The sequence below is a fragment of the Carassius carassius genome, chromosome 48 (assembly GCF_963082965.1).
Source record: "Carassius carassius chromosome 48, fCarCar2.1, whole genome shotgun sequence".
NCBI classification, from domain to species: Eukaryota; Metazoa; Chordata; class Actinopteri; order Cypriniformes; family Cyprinidae; genus Carassius; species Carassius carassius.
In genome coordinates, this window is record NC_081802.1 from 19,792,663 (window position 1) to 19,819,702 (window position 27,040).

The 27,040-nt window shown below is 36.9% G+C and overlaps 1 protein-coding gene and 1 long non-coding RNA gene across 2 annotated transcripts; both read left to right on the forward strand.

The window, feature by feature from the left end:
* Positions 1–12,651, forward strand: LOC132131541 (uncharacterized). Its single transcript, XR_009428892.1, has 4 exons — positions 1–38; positions 2,923–3,031; positions 4,094–4,263; positions 12,064–12,651. It is a non-coding gene; the product is annotated as an uncharacterized LOC132131541 (long non-coding RNA).
* Positions 12,652–20,332: 7,681 nt separating this feature from the next.
* Positions 20,333–23,585, forward strand: LOC132131615 (UDP-GlcNAc:betaGal beta-1,3-N-acetylglucosaminyltransferase 7-like). Its single transcript, XM_059543676.1, has 2 exons — positions 20,333–20,526; positions 21,699–23,585. Coding segments are annotated over exons 1-2 (1,206 nt in total). The 5' UTR covers positions 20,333–20,524; the 3' UTR covers positions 22,903–23,585.
* The last annotated feature ends 3,455 nt before the right edge of the window (positions 23,586–27,040 follow it).

Below are 27,040 nucleotides of genomic sequence, written 5' to 3' on the forward strand. Positions count from 1 at the left end.
CCGCCCCAGCACTGCTGAATCCATCCACCAAACCCTGGGTATGTGTGCCGTCAACTGACAAATATTAATTGAACTCTGGAATGTCTTCATTTTTTTTTCTTATTGTATACAAATTGACTGACTTCCATTTCACATCCACCTTAAAAGTTGAGTTGTTTTGTTTAGTTTTTTTGCCCTTTTTTATTGTCTGATGTCATTGTTTTCTAACCCTCCATAAAGATGAAATTACAGTTCTATCTTTAATAAATATTAAATTTTTCTCTGAAATGATTCAATTTCCGAGGGCCTTAGGCTGTGCTTTCATGGTCCTCTCACTACTGCTCCAAACGCACAGCCTGATGGAATCACTTTGATGCGGTTTTCTGTGCCTGCAGGCCAGGGTTTGTCTGAGTATGCTTCCATCCAAGCATGATATATATATATATGACATATATTTTCAATTGTTTTCAATGTGAGCTCCACATTTTTTAAAACATCAGCAGTATAACGAGCACTGAGTGTCTTTTTTTTTTTTTGGCTTTGGGACTTGAAGAATGTTTAATTTGGGTAAAAAGCAGTGCTCATCACAGTCACTTTTTTAAGTCAGCTGTCCAATCACAGTGGAGGGGCGGGACTAATACCACTCCAACCACTAAGGCAGAGGGGAAGTCGTGGCCTAATGGTTAGAGAGTCGGACTCGCAATCTTAAGGTTGTGAGTTCGAGTCCCGGGCCGGCAGGAATTGTGAGTGGGGGGAGTGCATGTACAGTTCTCTCTCCACCTTCAATACCACGACTTAGGTGCCCTTGAGCAAGGCATCGAACCCCCAACTGCTCGCCGGGCGCCGCAGCATAAATGGCTGCCCACTGCTCCGGGTGTGTGCTCACAGTGTGTGTGTGTGTGTGTGTTCACAGTGTGTGTGTGTGTGCACTTCGGATGGGTTAAATGCAGAGCACGAATTCTGAGTATGGGTCACCATACTTGGCTGAATGTCATGTCACTTTTTTTAAGGCTAAGACCCTGATTATTCATGTCTGTACCAGATGGGATTCTGGACTACTACAAATATTGATGTGAAAAAAAAAATGCTTACCACATTTAATTCACGATGCGTCTGCCACATTACTACTCCGGATACTCCGTGCCATAGAGCAACCGTAGCATGACAGCTAAAAATAACACTGCGCCACAGAAGCGCTCTTAAGCGTTCACAGCTAGGTATTTTCAGCAGGCTTAAAGCACTTTGGAGGACACATGGCCTTGGTCGCTCATGTGTTGTCACATTTCAAAATTGTTTTCTCTGAAATATAGGTAATCATGTGGATAGGTAGAAAACGCTTTCATTTGCCTCAAAGTGTTTTCTTTCTTCTTCTTTTTTGTATCAGGTTTGCAGTTTTTTTTTTCAACCATGTTATGCAAAATTGGGATACCTATATAGAGTTTAAAACCTCAATTAGGGTGATTGCAATTATATTTTTTAAATGTAGTAATAATAATGATAAAAAGTCAATGATTTATAAAAATAAAATGAGCTCAAATGGGTAACGATTGCAGATATAGAATTATCCAAGCTATCGTTTAGAAGGACTTTATTATTAAATGTTGATATGGTTAAAATTCACATAAATTAAAGAGGGAGGGGATTATTTTGCTAACATTTGAATGTTTGGTCATTTTTTTACATTTGGTAACTGTTGAATGTTTGATTGTTTTAATAACTTAACTCAGGTAATGGCTGAGTATTTAATGTTTACTTTTAGAAACGTTTGATCGTCTTTAATGACTCGTGTGTGTGTGTGTGTGTGTGTGTGTGTATATATATATATATATATAATTTACACTTACATTGTCGTTTTGCAAATGCTTTTATCCAAAGCAACTTACAATTAGGGGAAACATAGAGTGATTCTTCTTAAAGAGGCAACCAGACACCAGAAGTGCTTGTAATACCAAGTTTTAGACATTGTTCAAATAAGTATAAGCTAGAAAAAGAAGGAATAAATACAGAGAGGTTTGTTTTTGTTTTGTTTTTTACGATGAAGCAAAGTAGTTTCGAAAGAGACAAGTTTTCAGATGACACTTGAAAACTGTCAGGGATTCATTATTCAGGATAGGGGTGGGAAGATCAATCCACCAGCCAGGAATGGTGAACGAGAATGTTCTGGAAAGTGATTTTGAGCCTCTCTGCTCAAGCTCACTAGCGATCTCAGACTACTGGAGGGAATGTAGATTCGTAATAATGAGTGGAAGCAGAGGGGTGCTGAGCCTGTGGCTGTTCTATGTCTTGAACTTGATGCGAGCCACAACTGGTAGCCAGTGCAAGGAGATAAAGAGAGGTGTAACATGGGCTCTTGTGGGTCATATATATATATATATATATATGTATGTATATATATATATATATTTGGTAACTGGGTTGTATGTTTGATAACTTTAATAACTTTTTTTAGTAAGTTTGGTAACAGGTTGAGTATTTGATCTATTAATGGCTTTTAAACAGGGCTGAACGTTTCATTGTTTTAATAACTTTTGGTAACAGATTGAATGTTTGATCATTTAAATAATTTTGGTAACAGGGCTGAATGTGGTCAGTGGAAAAAGTACGTATGTTGTGGCATTTTATATATATTTGTTATAAAAAAAAAGCTACACAAGATATCAGTCTAAAACCCCCAATCTATAAATTGACACTTTTTTTTGCAGTTGTCTGCAAGCTATGTTAAATCGTCAAAATTATAGGGCAACGGTTTCATGTATCTCTCACTGACTTTCTCTGTTATCAGCTATTCCTGAATTTCCATATGAACAGAAACCATATAGCACATGTCTCCTAGACCACTTCGCAGTTCCTTGTGAAAGTGTGTGTTCGTCACTGTGTGTGTTAATGATGTCAGCCACATGTGAGGTGTGTGTGTGTGACATCTTTTGGTCTTTCTCCAATCAGCCACTGATTCAGAATGCTGGCGCTCCTCTGTGGAATCGGGACTCACGGGGTCCCCGGAAAGACACGTACCTCTGCCAGGCCAGAACGACACCAGTGGCCACTCGTACAGGTGGGTATGCTGCCCAATCCGTGTATTTTTAGCCCAACATTACCCATCTCAGGATCTTCCACATAAGTGTTATGTAATCAAGAGGTTTAAGGATCTGGGTGCAATATTCCATGCTCACTGTGGGCAAGACATATCTAAAATGTAAGGGTCCGCAGGATCCAGCGTTATCAAGTGTGTCATAGGCTGTAACTTGGCTTTGGAAGGCAGCGAGCTGGAGAGAGACCAGAGGAATTTGGGGGTATCAAACCTTGAGTCAGCAATGGCACAGGACAGACTTTTTCATGAGAATCAAACAACTGCTAAACAAAGGGCTGATTCAGCTCCCTTCCTTCCTATATCCCTGTCCCACCTGACTCCTGGAGGCCCGTGGATGTAATGACCCTGTGAACACACACGTATCACATTTTCTTGTATAAATCTATAATGTCACCTTCATCCAGCAGAAAAACTGCCAAATTGAGTGTGTGAGCTAAATCCTCCAGTCTTATTTATTCTGTAAGGCTGGAACCATGTAAATACAAGAACGCAAACTTGTCTAAGGTGTTGTTCACAGAGAAAACATTTGTCTTTAAAAAAAAAAAATATATATATATATATATATATATATATATATATATATATATAATTTGGGTTTAACAGAAAACTGTTTGGAATAGGAGGAATACTGTTAGCATAGTATAGAAAGCTACAAATAATATATTTCTCACCTCATTCTTTGAAAACAGTTCCACATGGAATCAGTTAAATTAAGTGTTTTTTATTTATTTATTTTTTTTTACACTCAGTAGGTTCTTGAAGTATATTTTAAGTAGCCAGAAATGTAACTTATGTAAATTGTCTAAACTAAGATGCCATTCTGTATTTTTCGCTTAACTTTCTGTACAAACAAAAGAGCCCTAAAAATATTTATTGATAAAACGTTTTGTTTTGTTTCACAGTGAAAAAAAAAACAAAAAACTTGATATATTTGGATTAAAAACAATTGAAGTAATAAGTCTGCTAGTCACTTGAGCGGCACTGGATGAAGCCAAAGTAGTATCTCTTTCGTTCTTTCCTTTATAGTGGCCAAAACATAGGCTTTGAAAACCGGGCAAAGATTCCTCGCACCCCTGACAGGACCGGCAGGCCTCGTCTTCCCCCGCTGGCCCCCCAGTTCTCCAACAGTGAGCCCCAGCAGAGCAGCAGCAGGCCCGGTTCTTCAGGGGGCTCCGGTGGGCGGCCCAGCCAACACAGTGAGTATTTCACCCCACCTCCCCAGCGAAATTGACACTCATACAAAACATGTCTTTATCTCATTCACACACCAACCCCACCCATGTTTGAAGACTATCTTTGCGAATCCCTTTTAAATGTAAATGTGATGGATGTGTGACATTTTGTTTGCGTGCAGTTTAAATACATATGCCTTTATAATTTTATTATCATCGTCATGTGTACCATACGTTGTGTCATCATGGTGGGCTCTTATCTATAAAGCAAATACACCATGACCGGCCATTTCTACTAGTGTTGTCACGGTACCAAAATTTCAGTATTCGGTACCGATACCAGTGAAAATCCACGCTTCTCGGTACCAACTTCGGTACCAAAGCAAAACACAAAAATATGCTAATTTAAAAAAAAAAAACTTTTTAGCACTAAAAATAAAATCAATGCCATTCTTTATACTTATTTACAATTGTGTTTAAAGTTTTTCTACAAGTTATATAATTATGAAAAACAGTAAACAAGTTTCACCCAAATTTAATTTGTCTTTTAATTTATGAAATTTAAAAAATTTATTTTTGGTAAATAAAGGGGATTTGCTATTAAAATTAAAACATGGAAGAAATATTGTGATTTATTTCTTTAAAAAATAAAGTGTTATAAATTTTTTCAACAGTAGTAGCAGTATCACATACATTTTACTAAATAATAGTAATATTTCTAGCACAATGCCTTTATGTAAAACTTAAGTTTTAGGCCTAATGAATGCATATTTGTCATTTTAACTGAACTTAAGACTGGTGGTGATGCTTAAGATATTTTTGGTCGTTGAGGGTTTCTGTAAAAAAATAGTAATAGATCATATTAATTATTATTAAAAGATAATACTACTAATAATTCTACTATCATACTAATGTATATACAATGCACTATGAATTGATGAGCTGCTGGTTCATGAATATTAATCACGTTGTCTGCGTTCGGTCAAACTGATTTGCTGAAATCAAAACAGGGACGGTAAGAGATCAGCGCCAGCCAATGAAATTGCCATTTGCGCATTAGCTCCGCCCACTACCGGAGAAACCGGTATGTCTTCTGCTTGTTCGAAAATGAATATGAATAATTCTAAATGAACTCCATTATTTTAACAGGAGAAGAAAAAAGAATAGTTTACATATAGCGTGTCGATTCAGTGTGGTAAGACTCTCGCTCTCTCTCTCTTTGCATGTGTGAGAAACAGCCCTATCAGTAAAGAAACGGACAGTCGAGTGCCTTCACCAAGAGTTTACAGAGCATCAAATACAGGTGCGCTGTGCATCCATTGAGATGAACTGAACAGTTCAGATCGCTTGATGGAGAGATAACTCTGAAGCTCAGATGCTGAAATTAATGCAAGCGTCATGCGCTTCAGTCTATGTAGTAAACAAACCCGCACGTCTCTGCCATTCATTAATTCACACAGAGACGCGCAGAACACGGATTCATATTTCAAACATCTTTTGTGGCTTAACATTTACAGATACTGGTCCATATGGAGATTTGTGAACCCGAACCGGGTTTGAACGGGACCTCGGTACTACCGGTACTTAAAGAAACCTGGTACCGTCACATTTAAATTTTTTTATTCATTCATTCATAGTTCATTACTGGCAGTCAAAACCTCTCTTTTTTTCTTGTCAGGTATTTTTTGTGTCTTACGTTCTTCATGAAACTTGATGTACTTGTATTTGATCTCTATATAAATCACATCAGAACAATGAAAGGAACCAGTTCAATGGAAATCTTGTCGTTAAGGTAAACCGGTGTTCCCAGAGTATTGGATTCCACAAGGAAAAGCTTGGGTTACAGAATTTGTTAACAGTTTAAGCTCAGAAGGTTTTTTTTTTTTGTTTTTTTTTTTTTTATACATAACGTGATGATTCAACAAAAATTATGAACTGGAAATAATGTTGTGAAGTAGAGTGAAGTAGATTTTTATAAATAGTATTGTAATCTCAACGGCTTTAGGACAGTCAATGGAGATAAAATGTCATAAAAAAATCACTATAAATGCAAATATGAAGATATTGGACTTGAGACAAGGGAACACTTTAATGTGTCTTTATTTGTTGACTCTCTCATTCAGTGGTTTGTTCTTGTTTTTTATTGGAACAGATGTCAAACAGTATGAAGAACAGCTGCGTGTTTTGTGATGTCAAACCATAGTGTCTAGAGGTTAACTAAGACATCTTTAACATTTAATTTAAATAACCTGATGTGAAGGGTACGTGGTTTAACAAATTACACTTGTACTGTTATTACACAAGTTATATAAGCAAGCGATCATTTCTTTCTAATCAGATTTGAGTTCAATATGATATGATAAACAATTATCATAATTTGGACACATTTACATTACATTACGTTAAATCATTTAGCAGACGCTTTTATCCAAAGCGACTTACAAATGAGAACAATAGAAGCAGTCAGGTCAACAAGAGAACAACAACAGTGTACAAGTGCCATGACAAGTCTCAATTAGTCTAGTATAGAACGCATAGGCAGGTTTTTTTTTTTTAATAAAATTAAAAGACAAGAAAAGGACACATTTTTAAGACACTTTTATCCAAAGCAACTTGCAAATAAGGAACATAAATGTGTTTTCTTCTGGATGTAAATTAGATTTCCTGACAATCTCATTTGTACCAATTCTCTTTGGTAGTCTGGGTGGTTGTTAGGGCATTCTGAGTTGTTCCTATGTGGTTGCTGGGATCTGGGCTGTTGCTAGGTAGTGGTTAACAGTGTTTTGGGCTGTTGCTAAGGTGTTCTGGAATGTTTATAAGTGTTTGCTAGAGCATTATGGGTAATTAATAAAATACTCTAGGTCATTCTGGGTTTTTGCTAAGGTGTTCTGGGTGGTTAGGGTGTGCTGGTGATTGATAGGGTGTTATGAGCAGGTATTTGGATGGTCTGGGTTGTTGTTACAGTTTTTTGGGTGGTTGCTAGGATGTTCTGGAATGTTTTAGGTTATTTAGGGTGTTCTAAATGATTGAAAGGTTTTTGCTGTGGTGTTTTAGGCATTCTGCTACAGTGTTGATGCGGTTGCTAGGTTGTTGTTACAGTTTTTTGGGTGGTTGCTAGGATGTTCTGGAATGTTTTAGGTGTTTAGGGTGTTTTAAATGATTGAAAGGTTGTTGCTGTGGTGTTTTAGGCATTCTGCTACAGTGTTGATGCGGTTGCTAGGTTGTTGGTACAGTGTTTTGTGTGGTTGCTTGGTAGTTCTGGTTTGTCGTTACAGTTTTTTGGGTGGTTGCTAGGATGTTCTGAAATGTTTTAGGTGTTTAGGGTGTTCTGAGTGATTGAAAGGTTGTTGCTGTGGTGTTTTAGGTGTTCTACTACAGTGTTGATGTGGTTGCTAGGTTGTTGTTACAGTGTTTTGGTGGTTACTATGATGTTCTGGAATGTATTATGTGTTTAGGGTGTTCTGGGTTCTTGTTAGGTTGTTGCTGTGATGTTTTAGGTGTTCTGCTACAGTATTGATGCGGTTGCTAGGTTGTTGGTACAGTGTTTTGTGTGGTTGCTTGGTAGTTCTGGTTTGTTGTTACAGTTTTTTGGATGGTTTCTAGGCTGTTCTGAAATGTTTTAGGTGTTTAGGGTGTTCTGAGTGATTGAAAGGTGGTTGCAGTGGTGTTTTAGGCATTCTGCTACAGTATTGATGCGGTTGCTAGGTTGTTGGTACAGTGTTTTGTGTGGTTGCTTGGTAGTTCTGGTTTGTTGTTACAGTTTTTTGGATGGTTTCTAGGATGTTCTGAAATGTTTTAGGTGTTTAGGGTGTTCTGAGTGATTGAAAGGTTGTTGCTGTGGTGTTTTAGGCATTCTGCTACAGTATTGATGCGGTTGCTAGGTTGTTGGTACAGTGTTTTGTGTGGTTGCTTGGTAGTTCTGGTTTGTTGTTACAGTTTTTTGGATGGTTTCTAGGATGTTCTGAAATGTTTTAGGTGTTTAGGGTGTTCTGAGTGATTGGAAGGTTGTTGCTGTGGTGTTTTAGGTGTTCTGCTTCAGTGTTTGGGTGCTTGCTAGGATGTTATGGCTTGTTGCTACATAGTTTTGATTGGTTACTGGGGTTTTCTGGGTGGTTAGGGTGTGCTGGTGATTTATAGGGTTTTCTGGGCAGTTATTTGGATGTGCTGGGTTGTTGTTACAATGTTCTGGGTGGCTGGAAGGGTGTTCTGGAATGTGTTTGGGTGTTTGATTGGGGATTCTGGGTGGTTGGTAGGATGATTTGTTTCTTCCAATGTGGTTGATAGGACATTCTTGGTAATTCATACGGTGTCATGGTGAGGTTCCTAAGTGGTTGCTAGGGTGTTTTGGGTGGTTGCTACGGTGTTCTGTGTTGTTGCTTGGGTGTTCAGATTGTTTCATAGGGTTTTCCAGGTGGTTTCTAAGGTGTTCTGGTTCGTTGTTTACTGTGTTACAGTGGTTCTGTGCATTTGATGGCTGAAGTAACATAATAAAACAGTCATTATGACTTGATATTTACAATGTCAACATTTACTGTATTCATTTAACAGTCAATATTATAATCAGACAATGAAAGCAAAGTTTACATTCATTTCATCACATTTACTGATTGTATGTTCTCTTATCTGTTCCTGTTCTCAATGTCTTGAATGATTTTTATATCAGTCCACTGTAAGGTCGGTCTGTCTCAGAAACCAAAATGAATTCGATTTTCCTCTCTAATGCACACATACTGAATATTTACTTCCTGTTATGCGATCCAACATTTTTCTATCTCAATGAATATAATGTTACAAACAGGAAAGTGCACCCAGTGTGTCCGTTCAGACCACTATCTGATTAGTCAAAAGCACTGAAAATATGTCTAAAAATATGCCCCCTGCTACAGTATTGATGCGGTTGCTAGGTTGTTGGTACAGTGTTTTGTGTGGTTGCTTGGTAGTTCTGGTTTGTTGTTACAGTTTTTTGGATGGTTTCTAGGCTGTTCTGAAATGTTTTAGGTGTTTAGGGTGTTCTGAGTGATTGAAAGGTGGTTGCAGTGGTGTTTTAGGCATTCTGCTACAGTATTGATGCGGTTGCTAGGTTGTTGGTACAGTGTTTTGTGTGGTTGCTTGGTAGTTCTGGTTTGTTGTTACAGTTTTTTGTATGGTTTCTAGGATGTTCTGAAATGTTTTAGGTGTTTAGGGTGTTCTGAGTGATTGGAAGGTTGTTGCTGTGGTGTTTTAGGTGTTCTGCTTCAGTGTTTGGGTGCTTGCTAGGATGTTATGGCTTGTTGCTACATAGTTTTGATTGGTTACTGGGGTTTTCTGGGTGGTTAGGGTGTGCTGGTGATTTATAGGGTTTTCTGGGCAGTTATTTGGATGTGCTGGGTTGTTGTTACAATGTTCTGGGTGGCTGGAAGGGTGTTCTGGAATGTGTTTGGGTGTTTGATTGGGGATTCTGGGTGGTTGGTAGGATGATTTGTTTCTTCCAATGTGGTTGATAGGACATTCTTGCTAATTCATACGGTGTCATGGTGAGGTTCCTAAGTGGTTGCTAGGGTGTTTTGGGTGGTTGCTACGGTGTTCTGTGTTGTTGCTTGGGTGTTCAGATTGTTTCATAGGGTTTTCCAGGTGGTTTCTAAGGTGTTCTGGTTCGTTGTTTACTGTGTTACAGTGGTTCTGTGCATTTGATGGCTGAAGTAACATAATAAAACAGTCATTATGACTTGATATTTACAATGTCAACATTTACTGTATTCATTTAACAGTCAATATTATAATCAGACAATGAAAGCAAAGTTTACATTCATTTCATCACATTTACTGATTGTATGTTCTCTTATCTGTTCCTGTTCTCAATGTCTTGAATGATTTTTATATCAGTCCACTGTAAGGTCGGTCTGTCTCAGAAACCAAAATGAATTCGATTTTCCTCTCTAATGCACACATACTGAATATTTACTTCCTGTTATGCGATCCAACATTTTTCTATCTCAATGATTATAATGTTACAAACAGGAAAGTGCACCCAGTGTGTCCGTTCAGACCACTATCTGATTAGTCAAAAGCACTGAAAATATGTCCATTATCCAACATGAGATCACTGGTAGATGGGTGAATCTCAGCAAACATGTCAAAAATATGTACGGCACTTATTTAAACTCAAATAAATGACAAATAATTGATATATATCCGTATTAATTAAAAATAAAATATTTCATTGTGACAATTAAGAAAAATAATTACATGGACAATATTAAAATAAAGTTAAAAACAATCCAAAAAATACTTTTTTATTACATATTTCAATGTAATTTTCTTTTAATCCCTATTTGTCAAATTTGACATTGACAAAATATAAAATACCAAAAAAAAATTGGCATTGTTGCTAGGGTGTGATTTCACATAGAGTAGCTGTTAGAGCTGTAATCGGGCCTTAAAAGTTAGGCCCGACAGGACCCGAGCCTGACAAGTACATTTTGATTGACAGTTTTGTAAAAGCCCGAACCCGTTTACAGCCCAACATTATTCAAATGTGCACATGCACACAGCTCTTTTGCCTTTGTCAAAAATGAGTAATTTATTCATGTTTTAACATAATTTATTAATAACTAACGTAGACTAGACCACTTGGAAGTTGGAATAAAGAAATAAAATAAGTCCTCTGTGACATCTTAACATCTCAGCACTCTAAATAGACATAGGCTCATTTAGCCTATAAATAGAACAACGCACCAATAAAAACGATTAAAATTTAATTAAGATAAATTTTAAATTAAGATGGGTATTTGGCAATAACGAAATTAAGATAAAGGCACCGTCGGATTTGCTTCGCCACTAGCAGCTGACATTTAATAAAAGAATAATGCCAGCATTAGCGTATATACTCTGTCCACATTATGCATTTAAGACTCAATTAATATTTAGTTTTCATTAAAAAAAAACTTTATTACTCACAGCGATTAGGCTAAAGGCCAATTTATACTTCTGCGTCGAGTGTACGCTGTAGTGTACGTCGTAGGCTACGCCGTCGTGAGCATTTACACTACGGCGTACACTCTACGCAGAAGTATAAATTGGCATTTAAGCCGACATGTTTTTGTGGAGGAAAATGATTATTTACATGGTCATTATAAACATGGTCAAAACTTTTCCACACCTCAGACTTTGCTTTAGTTGCTGGTGCAACCAAATCCACGTTCATTATCAGCATTGATTTGCGCAGCTAGTCAGTTAACAACGGCTCTGTGTAGTAACAGCTGTTCTATGTGAAATCACACACCTGATGGAATTTATCGCTGATTAGGGAACCGGCTTTACTGACGAGATGCGCATTAACGATCGGCCGATCTTGATCGGTGCACCCTAATTGTTGCATTATTTTCGTCAATTACACAAATTTCCCCCAATGAGAATTTTGGTGAAATAGTTCCACAATAACAATCTCATTGATCTTAAAACTAACATTTTTCTCTGGAAAATGAAAATTCTTTATTTTTGATTGTGGATCTTTCTTAATGTGTGTTGTATTAGACCATATAATCCTGATGTTATGATGTTGTGTCTGTGCCACAATTTAATAGGTGCATATTATGTATCTGGTATCTGAATAGCTTTCTGAAATATGATGATGATTGATCTCTTCAAAGCGCTGTCTTAATGTTTATCGGGAAATGCAATAATATTTTACAGTGTCTGACTAATTATGTTCTTATTGGAACAAAAAAAATGATCTCCTCCACTTTCATAAGGATTAACAGGTTAACCACTAATTGGAGTGACTAAACCAGTTTTAAACATGCCAAGCTTGCTTATGATATTCCATACCTTCTTTTCACCTTCTAGGCAGCCAATCACATAGAAAGTGAAAAAAGAGGAGCTTTCAGCTGGAGAATCCTATCGCCAGATGGATGAGCATCCTACTTCCTGTAACATCATCCAAGTTTCTTATCACAGTCAGGTCAACAGAGATGCCCGAGGGCCTGTGGAACAAAGCTGAGGATTGTGGTTTCGGAGGGCCTTTCAGCCCCTGCCACAGAGTGTATCTGTAACACAACACACACAAGCAATAATCACAACAAGTACTTTCATTGTCCCGCAACCTCCCAAACACCTGGCGCTCCGCTCCTGCTTTGTTACTCTTGAACCTCGACCACCCTCGCTCATCTGAAGCAGAGAGATTTAAAATCATACAAGAATGAAGTTGTTTTCTGTCTTGCGCCTGTGATTTGATGCCGTTTTATTGTTGTTGCCGTTTTTTGTGTACGTTTTAGTCATAAAACTTCATATTGACCTGTAGTTGACCTGTAGTGCTGTGTGAAATAGACCTGATGGAAGAAACTAATGCTGGTAACTTTGAATATTCAGATTAATATTCACACCTCTAGGTTGCAATTTTAGGTTTGGTTTGTGCAATGAAGTGTTTTAAAGTCATGAATTGTGTGAGTGAATATTTTTCATAAAATAGAATACATTTTATACAAAAATACCTGTTGTGTCATATAACAAAATAAAACCAACAAAAAGCTAGGGGAAATACTTCTGGTGATCATTTAAAACGATTTGAATTTATAAGTAAAAAAAATAGAATATATATTTTTTTAAATGTTTATGACTAAATGTTCATTGATATTTTTGTTTTATGCATATTGCTTAAATCTTTGTTTTATTTTTTTTTTAAAGTCCTACTGTGTGTCGTGTCTTTCCCCAGTCGGCCTGGACATCTGCACAAATGAAGCTCAACAGTGTTGAAATCTTAAGTGAACTCATGTTGATACACATCTATTTCAGGCCCCTTAATCCTCTTTCTTTTGTTTGTTCTCTCATTTCACATATGTGTCGTCTCAAATATCTCATGTTTGTGAGGCGTGAGTTCCAGAAGTACTTGAAAAAGCATTTGAATAGATGGTAAATGAATGTAAAGTACCTTCTCTAGAATGCCAAAGCAGCAGCAGGTCAAAATGTCCATAGCAATGTTTTAAAAAACTGATCAGAACACCATCACAGTGCCCAAAAACAACCAATCAGACCACGCTTGCAAATTCAAATTTATGTGGTGAAAAGGATCAGAACAATATTAAAGAAATATTAGAACACATTAACAACCAACTAGAAATTGACTGAAAATGAAAAAAAAAAAAACACCTGTCAACGCCATGGCAACTGCATGGCAAAATGTTAAAAACCGATCAGAACACCCCAACAATCATATTACAATGTGCTGAAAACTGACCAAAACACTCACAGTAATTGTCTGCCAACCCTAGCCACTGGAAATTACTGCAAAAATAGATCATGAGATCATAGCCACCTAACAACCACTACGTTAACGACATGTTAAAAGCCATTCAGAACACCCCATAAACTACCTTGATTTGTCCTAGCAACCAGACACTGGATAACAATGTGCTTAAAATCATTCAGAACACCTTATCAACCAATTCGGAGTGTCTTAGCAACCATTCAGAACACCCTAGCATCCACATCATAACATTCTAAAAAAACAACCTAGCAGCGTATTAGCGATCACCCAGAATACCCTAGCAACTGCAATGCAACGCGCTGGCAGTGAATTTCAAAGCAAACCCCACTCAACGTTTTCTTCAGTAAATGTAGTTTAACTTAAGTGAATAATGTGTTTTATTTGGCAGGTGTTGTGCCATCTACCAGTCAACAGTTCTGACGACAGCACCGTTTCTCCAGCTTCCTGGATGGTGCGCAACAACAACGGCACACAAAAACAGCCCTGCAAAACAGGAATTATTTAATCTAACTTCAGCTGCATCCCACAATCCTCTCTTCCCTTCGTTCTCTCTCCATATCCTGCTTTATTCCAGCTGTCATGGTCTGTCCATGTGCATCCTGCGCTCCAGGGGGATTTTTCCTGTTTCCCCCACCTTTGGCCTGAAAGTGTAGCATATTTGGACCATAAGTCCCTCTGTTTCTGTCACCTAAAACAACACCTTTGCAGCCAACTCTTGGTAGACATGAGTGTGCCCTGCAGATTGTGTTGTCCAATCGGCCTCTTGGGAATGAGGAAGTCCAAAGAAAACCATCAAAGAGCAAGATATTTGTTGTTAATGATGGACGAAGCTGGGCTTGTCTTAGTAGATCCCAAAGCATGGTTGCAGAGTTTCTAGATCATGTCGAGTTCGTTAAAGCATGGCAGTGTTCTTCTGGCAGAAACTGTCCTGCTTACGGAACGCTGTGCTCTTTGGAACAGAACTCCTGGTGAGGTTAGACCTGTCCACAGGGGACGAGCTCTCGGGATATGTTTTTATGACTCAAGCTGAGCTGTTTTGAGCTCGGTATGATGGAGTACCAAACATCTGAATCCTCAGCTGTGTTTGTACCTTGCGTTTGCAGATTTCCTGCAGGCCTTGGCTTTGTGACAACCCTGCGGACAAATGCTAAAAAAAAAAAAATAAATAAAACCCCCCCGCTGAATCCATGTTCAACCTTTTGTTTATGTAAAACTTTACATAGTGATTAATGTCACCTCATACCATATTGATTAAAAAATTGTTTTACACTAAGAGTGGAATCGCTCCTTGCGTTGTTTACCCAGCAGTTTCAAGCTTATTACAAACTTATATTACTTGTTGTTTAATACACTATTTGTATATTTTTGTACAAATGTCATGGTAATGTCACAATATGCTTTGAAGTACCTTGGTATATAATGTAGCTTCCTTAATAGGAAACCAAAGTAAAGTTCCCGTGTCTATGTTCTGCCTTTGACTGTGTAATGCAAATTCAGGCATCACCACACAGGTGGTATGTCCAAATACCAACATTTGTTGTTTTGGTCATGTGAGAGCATGTGCACACAACAGGAAGTGCATGCACAAAACTGTCACAGGTCTTAAAAACGCCAAAATGCCACAACTCAGTGCCCTTAACGCCCATCCACGGTATTCAAGGCTAAGTCGATCCAATCATGCATCATGTTCAGGAACTCACGTGCCCTGAAATCACATGATATCAAGGAAACATTCCACTGTACGTTAAGTTAATAAGATATTAATCTAGTAGTAAAGCATAAATTGCTGCTCATTTTACTGGTGCAAATATGAGTATGTGTATTTTGGACATAATTCATAACTTATCACTTAATTAGAAGCACCACATTAACTGCATTGTTCGTTATAGAAATATATAAGTTCATTGAAAAGCGAAAAGTATGAAATGTAGAAAATGTGTGACTAAAGTTCTTTGAAAACTTAACACTATCCCTGCATTCCATTCGGAAGCTTATGCTCTAACCCCTTCAAAGGTTTACCCTCCTCAGTGAGAACTTCAAACTTATTTGTTTAACGTCATTTTTATTTTTAGTTTATCGCACCAAGTGCAATGGTATTACTTCATAAGCAATTGGTTTTAAATTGACACATTTTGCCTGAATTGGGGGCCTGAAGTGTCCATTAGTTGTGCTCTTCGAAATCCTTAAATATGAAGGGCGATTTGAAACTGGCTAGTTTTGAACACTTCGGTTTGGAAGGACCCTTCAATATGGTGGGCATGATTGTTTTCACCTCGAAGTGCCCTTCGAAGGGAGATATATTGTAAGTGTGACCCATTGGATAATGAAAAGTTACAGTAAAAGTGGAACACTTAACATTTACAAAAGTATCCCATGTCCATGTTCCACTCAGTAAGTGTAATGCAAATTTTGGCATCAAGTAATTCCACTGATGTCTGCGCACAATGTCTGCATGCCGCCTGGATTTTGTTTCCTCATGGACAACAGCGCAAGCACAGGTGATTTGAATGTTAGAAAACAAAGGTCAACTGGATGGTGCACTTTTGCCGAATACGTCAGTCTGTACTCAAGTTCCCATGTTCAAATTCACGTCTGTACTGTAGAGGACGCAAACTAACCTTTCAGCTGCGCTGCAATTCTGGATTGCATGAAGAATAGGATGCAGGAGAAGAAAGTTCAACAATTTTCAGCAAGAAAAGTACGGCGCCCCACACATGGCATGAAAGGAAAATAGCAGTCTAAGTTGTGCACGATTTATAAATCAAGAGAACGAATTAGTAAATTGTGCACACGATTTATTTTTTCTTGCATGTCATGTGCGGGGGCTCAGTAGAATAGAAAAGAAACACGTTACTAAACACTAAACACGTTAATAAGATTAAATACATAAAGGATATTTGTATTACTTAACATATTCAGTTATAGCAGGTTTGTATCATATTCTGAGTTGTGTTCACTAATTTTATTCATTTTGAGGAATATTGAATCAGTTTTTATATAAGTGAGGTAAGTATATGCACGTTCACATTTAGTTCAGATCTACAGTAACCATCATTTATACAGAGCGCACAACATCTCTGCACTCACTCCTGGTTTTACTCAACATGCGGACAGAAAAGCTGTCCGTCAATACATGGGAAAACAAAGTGGCATTACTTATTTGAAAAAGTAACTTACTGTAGATATTTTCTTGAAAATTAAGAAGTAATGTGCTATGTTACTAGTTACTTGAAAAAAGGAATCTGATTATGTAACTTGCATCACTTGTAATGGGTTACCCCCAACACTGTGCAATGTTGTATTCTCTTGGACAGCTCCACATGAGTGACTGATTTGAATGTTCGAAATCAAAGACTACTAGGCAACTAGGGTAAGGGCACATGTGCCGAATGCGTCAGTCTGCAGTCATGGTCAGTGGACTGTCCTTTGAATGGCTTTCACACTCAACTGTGTGTTAGATGTAGTGGAAAAGCGAACAGATGTTTACTTCCTATGTCCATGTTCCAGTCCGACTGATTTCCATGCACACCATCCACGGACAAACATCCTCCTGGACAACAGCGCATGCACGGCTGATTTGAGTGCTCAAAAACAGTTCAGCTAGTGCCAAGTGCACCAGTCTGCCCTCACAGTTGGTGGACTGTGCTTTGAATGGCTTGCACACTTGACTGTGCACTAAACTGACTGAGCAAAACACAGAAAATGAAGTGTACCTGTAACGATGAGGAATTATGTGAACTAAGATTGAAGTTCTGAAGTGAACGATTTGAAGCACTGTACATAGATGGCAACTCTATATGTCATAGAAATGGCGCTCCTTACGAGAAGTGGCTTGACTCCAATTAGGTTTATTGTTAGCATATCGCCAAGCTAACAACAAGATAATGTGATGAACCTAAAATAAAAGTTATATTTGATGTGACATTGTGTTAAATGTAACTTTTCTCTCAGTTCAACAATTTGCAAGCTTTTTCAAGGAGTAAATCACAAAGCATTCTGGGAAGTAAATGCAGTTATGCCTTAGGTTAGGCTTAATTTGACTTTCTAATATGACTGTAGGACATCTATATCTCTGAAATGTTTGTGTTTGTATGCCAGAGGACAGCACCCATGTTGTATTGGTTATCCTCTTTCTTCATGGAACACAGACCAAAGGAAACTGAATTGTTTACAGCACTGGTCTGTATAATTGTTTTATAAGTTGGTCACCACTGCATCTGTATAATTGTAGAAAGTGCAGCAGTTAACTTGAATCACATGCACCTTGTAAGCCAATCATGGCTCCAATTCACTCGTTTGGAAAATTGTAACCGTTACATGTTGGCTAATTTGTATAATCTCATTTGTTTTTATAGAATGTGCTTACACTGCACTGATAGTTTGGTTTAGGGATGGACCCTATATGCTGCTTTTCTTAAAATATCTTACATTTTCATTCAAATCACATCATAAATAATGAATACATATACTTTACATAAACGTAAAACAGTAAGAAGAAAAAAGTTTCTCCCGAGAGCAGGTTTGAGGGCCATTGATCAGCTTTCAGGTTCGTTATGGCTTGTCACATGTTCAGATCTCGTTTGTTAGCAGGAGATTAGCAGTCATTTGTTTTCTGAATTACTGAATTAATGTTCTCAGATTGTGTGTTTTGTATAATAACATGCTGTGGTGGAAATAATTTTTGGAATAATAATTCGGAACAGAATGGCTGATTATGTCTTGTTAAGGCTGATTTCATAACATTCTAATAGAGTTTTAAAAATGCACAATTAATTTAATGGGTCTGGGACGAGGGTAAAACCATACAATCTACACATGACAGATAAATCAAGGAGTTTTAATGAACATCATATAACAGAAAGAAAATCTTCCGAAGGACATAAAAGCTCCCAGAGAAGATAAATTACACACACACCTCTTCCAGAAAGTGAGTCTGTGTTGGGACAGAAGGAAAGGGGAAGTGCTGGCTCTACATGACAGCGTCTGTTATCAGTAAAGCACACCGCCGTCTCCAGATAAACACGGCTGATGGAGTGACCGCGAGCCCAGTGACACTGAGGGCCCTTCACTGAGACATGATCTCAAACTTGCCTCTGTACTTCAAAGGATACACTTCAATGACTTTTGATGTATCAAGTGAATAAAAAACAGATTACTGCTGCATGTTGTGCTCTGCTGCTTGTTTGTTTTCATGACACTTGTTAGTCCTTGTTTCTTTCCGCTGCCATGCCAGGCAACTCTAGACCACCTGCACAGTGACTCATTTTGTCATGTGCTGCTGGTTTCCTCATATTGTCTTTGACTTCATTCTGTGACGGGTCAATCAGTAAGCAGCACAGCACTAGGGAGGTGAAACTTTCTTAAACAGAATGCTTAAACCAAGCCATTAACCTTAGCATTTAAAATTACTAATGTTCACAAGCTTTACTACAAGGGTAGCTACTTTAAGGAAAATGTGATTTTTCTGGTATGAAAATATATGATCAATAATAATAATAATATGCATATAAATTAATATATATGAATGCATTTATATCCATGTAACACATTAATGCAAATTCATTTTAACAGCCCTAATTTTATTAATTAATGCAACGATTAATGCAGCGCGTATTTTCTGTTTCAGAGTTTCCATGTGTCCTTAAAAGGGCTTAAAATTTAGTTGAAATTTTTTTTTTTTTTTTAAGGCCATAAAAAAAGTCTTAAATGGTAGGCTACAAGAAAGTCTTAATTATGATTTCAAGAGGTCTTAAATTTGGGGAGGGAAAGACAAGAATTATGATATGGCTTAATGTGACGATTAAACTTCAAAAGGCGATGATTTTATTGAATTAATGTGAATGCTGCACATTTCAGAGTCTGCGCTGCTTTGTTTACAGTCAGAGAATCCTGCATCTGTATTCTTTATGTTCTATGTTGAGTATGGTTTCACTAATAATAAACATACATTTGCGTAAAGCATCCATTTTTGTCCACACCCATGTTGATTAGAGTATTAAAAACTTGAAAAGTATTAATTTTAGGTAAATTTAGAACAGATAAAAATGTGTTAACTCTATGCAATTTATCATGATTAAACATTTTAATATATTGCCAGCCAATAAATTAGTAAATATTGATTAACCATATTATATATATATATATATATATATATATATATATATATATATATATATATATATATATATATATATATATATATATATATATAACATTTTAATAAAACTACATTTTTAGTTAACAATAAAACTTTATTCAATGAAATATATATTTTTTTTATTAAAATAAAAAAAAAATTACATACTTATAAATCCTGTTTTATTTAAGGTAAATCTAAAACTTCTTAAATGAGCCACAAAATGACGCAGGTTTTTGCCTCAGAGTAATTCAATCCCAATTCTTTCTGTTGATTCAAACGTGGTAGCATTAAAACACACAAGGAGTGTTTGAGGAACAACCTTTTGACACTCCCTCACAAAATAAATCCTGACCACAATGGATATTAGAGAAACATTCATAGATTCACATCAGACTGCCAAAGTAGCAGCTTAGATTAAAATAAATATCAGATGTGTGAGCATTTTCGCAGTTGATTGAGTATTATATTAGATTACTAAATTACCGATGAAATACACGCAAACATATATGAATCGGTTATTATTGTACAGAAATAACTTCTTTGGTTCCATTGTGAGCTAGTCCATTCGTGACTGCTGTGAAAGCAACAATACTTTAATTGTTAAATGTAACAGCTTGCGTAACACGGAAAGGCTCGCTTCACGTTGGGCGTGGGCGTGGTCATCCATCCGCTCATTTGCATATGAGCCACGCTCGCTTTATAAGAAGCTGGCGGACGTTTCAGGGACGTCTTTCACAACTTCAAGAGAAACTACGTGCTTCGCGGTTCTTATGCACGTTTCTTTTCTTTGTTCTGGTTCAGTTATGAGTAGGATTATCTAAAGAGACGCCTTCATTCATCTGAAGAGCAGCAGACCGCTTTCACATTACTTCTAGAAGATAAAACTGTCAAGGCACTCTCTCAAAATGTAAGTATAAGTTTTGTGCGTGTTAGTTTCGTTATATTCTAATCTTTTAGAGTAAAAAGGATGTTATAAAACTAATTTCATTAGTTATATTTATATTACCCACATACTACTGGAAGCTTGGTGACTGTTCATAACAATAAAACATATATATATATATATATATATATATATATATATATATATATATATATATAAAATAACAATAATAATAATGTTATAAAAAAATCTATAATAGGCCATGGGTTAGCAACAGCATCTGTGGTTTGCAATCTTTAAATCCTCACCTCATTCGGTTGAGACATCCATTATTGTGAAATAATATGACACGAGTAGATACTTCATTATGACGCGGTCATAAAGATACATTTGCATAATCATATTAGTAAAAAATATTCAAATAACTGCTTTGTATATACTGTAAACAAGATATGTCATCTTCGACTATATAAATGTATATAATTTTACAATAAAACTGCTTTATTTTTCATATTCACATTGATTTGATGGCATAATAATCAAATAATCACTTTTGATTACAACCTTTATGTATTGTTATGCTACCTTTAACTCTGCAGTCATATATGTATCTGTAGTAAGACTGAAACTATCTAAATTGTGTTTGTATTGTAATGTTTTATATATATATATATATATATATATATATATATATATATATATATACATCTATTCCATGTAAAAGAAATTAAACAAACTCCTGCTGTGACGCAGCCCACTCGATTATGCAAAGCTGAGATACAAAACTTCACATTTTTCGAAGTAAAACCACATTTGAATTGAATTCATTACAATTTGTTTTAAGGTTTTGGTCACACTTTAGTTTGAAGACCAATTCTCACTATTAACTGCAACTTTTGGCTCCATAAACTCCTAACTTGCTGCTTGTTAATAGTTAATATGGCAGTTGTTAATTAGGATTTATCTATTCGATTTACATCTATTCGACGTCCAAACTAGGTCCACTATCTCGACGTCCAACCATGACCCAACTTGGACATTGCGCAGTGGGGTGCTTCATAAGTACTAATAAGCAGCCAGTATGCTAGTAATATGCATGCTGATAAGCAACTAGTTAATAGGTTTTTAATATTGCTGAAGTGGTTTGTTCATGATGCACGGGTTCACATTTCGCTCTTCTCTCGTTTTTTGCCTAGGATGACTGCCAGAGAGCGATGGCGAGTTTACAAGCGCATCAGCTTCATGTTCTTCCTGGCTGTGGTCGCACTTACTGTGGTTCAGAGAGGAAACATCACCTCCATGCAAGCTGGGATCGAGAGACAGGCACGGATGGAGCTCATGGTGGAGGGCGGGAGAAAGGACCTGATTAGTGTCGGCTTCTGGAAGAGCGTTCAAAGATCCACCACAGAAGGTCCGAGAATAACCCAAACGCAAGGCCCCAAGAGCTGGGACGTCACCAGCTCCAACTGCAGCATCAACCTCAACTTCTCTTCCTCGGAGTGGTTCACGGGTCTGGAAGACAACTTCAAGCAGTTCCTGCTCTACAGACACTGCAGGTACTTCCCCATCCTCATGAATCACCCAGAGAAGTGCGCCGGAGATGTAGACTTATTGATGGTCATCAAGTCTGTAATAACACAGTACGATCGACGGGAGGTCATACGGCAAACTTGGGGTAAAGAACAAGTGATCAACGGGAAACGAATCAAGACGCTTTTCCTTCTGGGAACGTCTTCCAACGAGGAAGAACGGGCGAACCATCAGAAGCTTTTGGAATTCGAGGATTACATCTACGGAGACATCCTGCAATGGGACTTCATGGACAGCTTCTTCAACCTGACCCTCAAGGAGATCCACTTCCTCAAATGGTTCTCCATCTACTGTGGAAACACCAGCTATGTCTTCAAAGGCGATGACGACGTGTTCGTCAGCGTTCCCAACATCTTTGAGTATCTGGAAGACAGCAAAGACTTGAAGGACCTCTTCGTCGGCGACGTTCTCTTCAAAGCCAAGCCCATTCGCAAAAAGCAGAACAAGTATTACATCCCACAAGCTTTGTATAATAAGACGCTCTACCCGCCTTACGCTGGCGGAGGCGGTTTCCTGATGGACGGACCTCTGGCTCGGAAACTCTACGGGGCTTGCGAAACTCTGGAACTCTATCCCATCGACGATGTGTTTCTTGGGATGTGTCTGGAGGTGCTTCAGGTGACCCCAATAAGGCACGACGCTTTCAAAACCTTTGGGCTGGTGAAGAATAAGACCAGTCGACTCAACAGGGAGCCCTGCTTCTATAAGAGCCTGATAGTAGTACATAAACTGCTCCCGCCGGATTTGATAGACACGTGGAAACTGGTCAACAGTGACTTGATCTGTTCGCAGAAAATTGACTTCTTGTAGTCCAAGACTTTGATAGTGTTTCTGAATCCATAACATGTCAAAATTCATTCATAAATGAAGGAAACAAAATGAAGGATCTGCGGAGAGGACTTTGAGGTTCCTCAAAGATAACAAGCTCTCCTTTTTTGAGGAGATTTCTGAACAATATTTTAACTTAATTTATGTACCAAATGACATGGTATAATAAAGTGAATAGGGTTCTTGTTATGCTGATTTTTGGGAACATTAAAGCTACAAAACTAGAAATATCACCCCAAATGAAAATAATCTACTCGTCATCATGTTCATCATGAAAGTCAAAGTGGTCTTGTTGTTTTGGACCCCACTGACTTCAACTGTATAGACAAAAGACGAAAAGTGTTTAAATCATGGCAGAATATTAATTTGAGTGAACTATGACTGTATGACTGTGTTGTCCCAAACAGAAGGAAATGAGTCTCTACCTCACCATTTTTCTTTTACTCTGCCCCTCTGTGGATGAATGTTACCTTAAAAGGTTTTTAAAGTGCATTCGTCAAACAAGACCATGTTATTTCTGCTGCAATGACATACATTCATAAAGTTACAGTATATATTTAAATGATCAAGAGGTTTTATCTCTTAGAGCTTTTATTTTATTTATTTTATTTGCCCATAGATTTGAGATGGATCTGGTAGAGGGTTTACTTTAAAACTGTGAAAAATCACACTGTCTGGTACATGTAAATGTTGACTTAATTTATGAAATATCTCCTTGGATCAGAGCAGGCGGAATCTGGTGTAGGATATTTAATTGTACTTGAACGTTACGCAAAACAAGGACATTTGTAATCCAAACTACACGATCTGAATGTGTAAACAATTACTACGATGAACAATGGATAAGTATTTGTAAATAAAAAATTCTTCAAAGCGACAAAAGTGGTGATTATTCCTTGTAACAAGAATTCAACTAAAAGAACAAAAATGAGCATCTTACTTGGAAAAAAAAAATACAAAAGAAAATCCTTATTTTTACGTACGTGTACGCATTTTATTGCATTTCTACAGTAAGGTTTTGTGTTCTGATGTGAATGATAAAATTTCACTGTATAATAATAATAATATGCACATAATGAAGAAAGTGTATCATTTTATGTATAAAATGTACAGTATGTTGTCTCAGGTGAAATTCTAAATTTATAATAAATATATATATTAAAATAATTGAAATATATATCATATATAACAAGTTATGATATCTCAGCTACAAAATACAAACTATTTTGTTTCAGATTTGATTTCAACATTTCTTATAATGTATATATGCATATAAAATAATTAATAAATACTAAAACTAAATACAGTGTTAAAGCAAATACTATGTTGATTTGAATACTAATATCACTGATAAAGTTGATTATAAATGATTTCTTGTTCAATGTTCTTTTTTGGTCTTTGTTTGAAGTCAAAATGCTGCTGAAATACAAAAAGGGAAAACTGAAAAAATAAAATAAAAACATCTTTATTCTAAAAACTGCTAAAGATAGACATCTTGACATTTGACACCAGGATTCAGTAATCCTTTATTTGACTATAGACTTGTATGCGGTACCTATGAAAGGCAGATCCGTAAACTGAGATCAGGTTATGCACGAGAGCTCAAAGCCACACGTCACATGACTGTGCATTCATAAGCTCAATGGATCAAGCGGTCCAGACAGTTAACCTAAATCTCAAGAGATAAAATAAGATGTGCGACTCCACTGTAAAGTCATGTCTAATTATCAGGTTTGGCAATGCCTTTTCTTTCCAGAACGAATGTTCAAACGGCAATGACATTCTTGAGAAATGTATTTACAAATTTCTGCCAACATTGTGAAGAGTGCCCAAAGTGATGATCATACAATGTCTGGTTTAAAAAAAAAAAAACACAGATTTTTAACATGAATTACCAAGTTTTTAACATAAAAAGTTGAAAACCTTTCCAAAATCCTAAACACTGTTAAGACAACACGGTCTCACTCCAACTCCTCATACATTGACACTTGGTCACATAGGGTACCCCTTTAACATCCTTTTCCAAGCACAGGGTCCTCCATTGTTTTCGGTTTTTTACCATAATTTAGTGGTTTTCATGCATTTGTATTAAATATAGATAATTTTATATAAATGTATACTTTCATTGGAGCACGTACCCCCACCCCTACCCACTTCTGAACAATATAAAGCACCTAACACAGGCAAATAAGAGTACAGTCACAGGTATTTGTTTCAAAAACCCGACCATAAACCAACAGTGTAAAACCATTACAAACATGTGGTGTTGCATTCCAAGTCTTCTGAAGCCATGCCACACCTTTATGTGAAGAAGAGAGTAAAACATAAGGAACAGCATTTATTTATTTACAGTCACTTTTGATAAGTTAAATGCATTATTGCTGATTAAAAGTATTATTATTATTACATTTTATGGATCCTAAACCTTTGAACAGTAGTTAATATACATTTATTTCATAAATGTCGAATTTAAAATCAATAATTTGATTGACTTTGTGAACCACACAGGCTTTTGAAGCTAAAACTCTCAGCAAGAGAGATCTTAAAAGGGCATGATACACAGTTGTGATCAATGAAAGAGTAGAAACAGGGTCAAATATTCACACGGAGCCTCTTCAAACCTGCTGAACGAGCTCCTCTGGGAAAATCGGACCGGTTCGTCCAAGTCAAACGCTGGAAATCCTGGTTTTGACAGTCAAACCATAGACTGTCTACTGACAGTCAAACGCGACTTAAATGAGCAGAGCGGGGAAATCATCGGCTCAGAGTGACTTATGTCAGCCGAGGATACATGAAACCTTCTTTGCAGTTTGCGTGTGTTTATCTAATGGTTAGAAATATTAATTAGGACCGAACAGAGCTACACTATGAAGCCAAGATATTTAACCGCATTACACAACATTTTGCAGTATGGCGCCAAAACTTAACATTACTAGAGACGCATGAGAATGTTTAAACCACACACACACACACACACAATACAAGTATAAAACAGGTATCTATGTAAAGACAACTGGAACACTTTCATGTCACCAGAAAACTCGAGGCGGCCGCGTGCTTCCACAAATCGACATGAGGTTAATAAACTGAGGGGGAAAGCGGGTAAAATCAGTTCATTTACCTTCCAAACAAGATGCTGAGATCGCAACGAGCCCAGTTTATGAGCCACGTGCTGTTTCTGCGGCGTTTCAGTCCTCTTTCTTGAAGAGTCTGCCATCATCTGGCAACCACTGCCATTACAGCAGGGGATTATGGGTAAGAAGATCGGAAAATCTTCAGAAAAAAAGTTATTACCCTATGGTTATTACTTTCTTTTTGGGTGTCATTTAATCTACATTACTCACGAACAAAAAACTGCCAGTAGTCGTACTTCGATCAACAGAAGCGCAACTTGCAAGTAGTTTGTTTCTGATTACAAATTACATGACAAGCTCTTTAAGATTTGACCTAACTCGTTTATCACATTAATTTAAATATATTGTATAATATATTGTAGCATACGGATATAAAAATACGATAAAGAAAATGTATTAAATTTGTTGTCATTGATAAACTGCATTAATCATTACATTAAGGTTTCCGGCTCGTAAAGTAACTGCAGGGGATTTATGAGTTTAATGAAAGGTTAATTAAATCGAGATAATGTCAAATGAAAATATATAATTTTAAAATAGCATTGATCGAAATAAAACACTTCATGATTGTATTTATATATGTATGTGTGTATATGGTATATATTTGTTTACCTGCATGACACGTGCCCATTAACCAACGTCAGAGAACCTCGAACATGCAAATTATTAAAATATTTTAAATTCTAAGGGGAAGTGCAAATAAATATATCAGTTGAATGAGCTTCAGCTGACCAAAAATGATTGGGAATCCCTGCTTTTCATGTAAGAAACAAGAATTTGTGCCGTTTAATGTTTGGAAAGACAAAAGCCGTTACACTTTAAGGCGTTCATTACAGTAAAATTACACAGTGAAGGACTGAGTAATATTAATTCACTACATGAACTCACTATAGGGTTAGGATTTGGCTTATGGTTACTTGCATCCAAGTATGCATAATTATAATAGTTTGTTTTATTTGTAAAACAAACATCAAGCCACACAGACT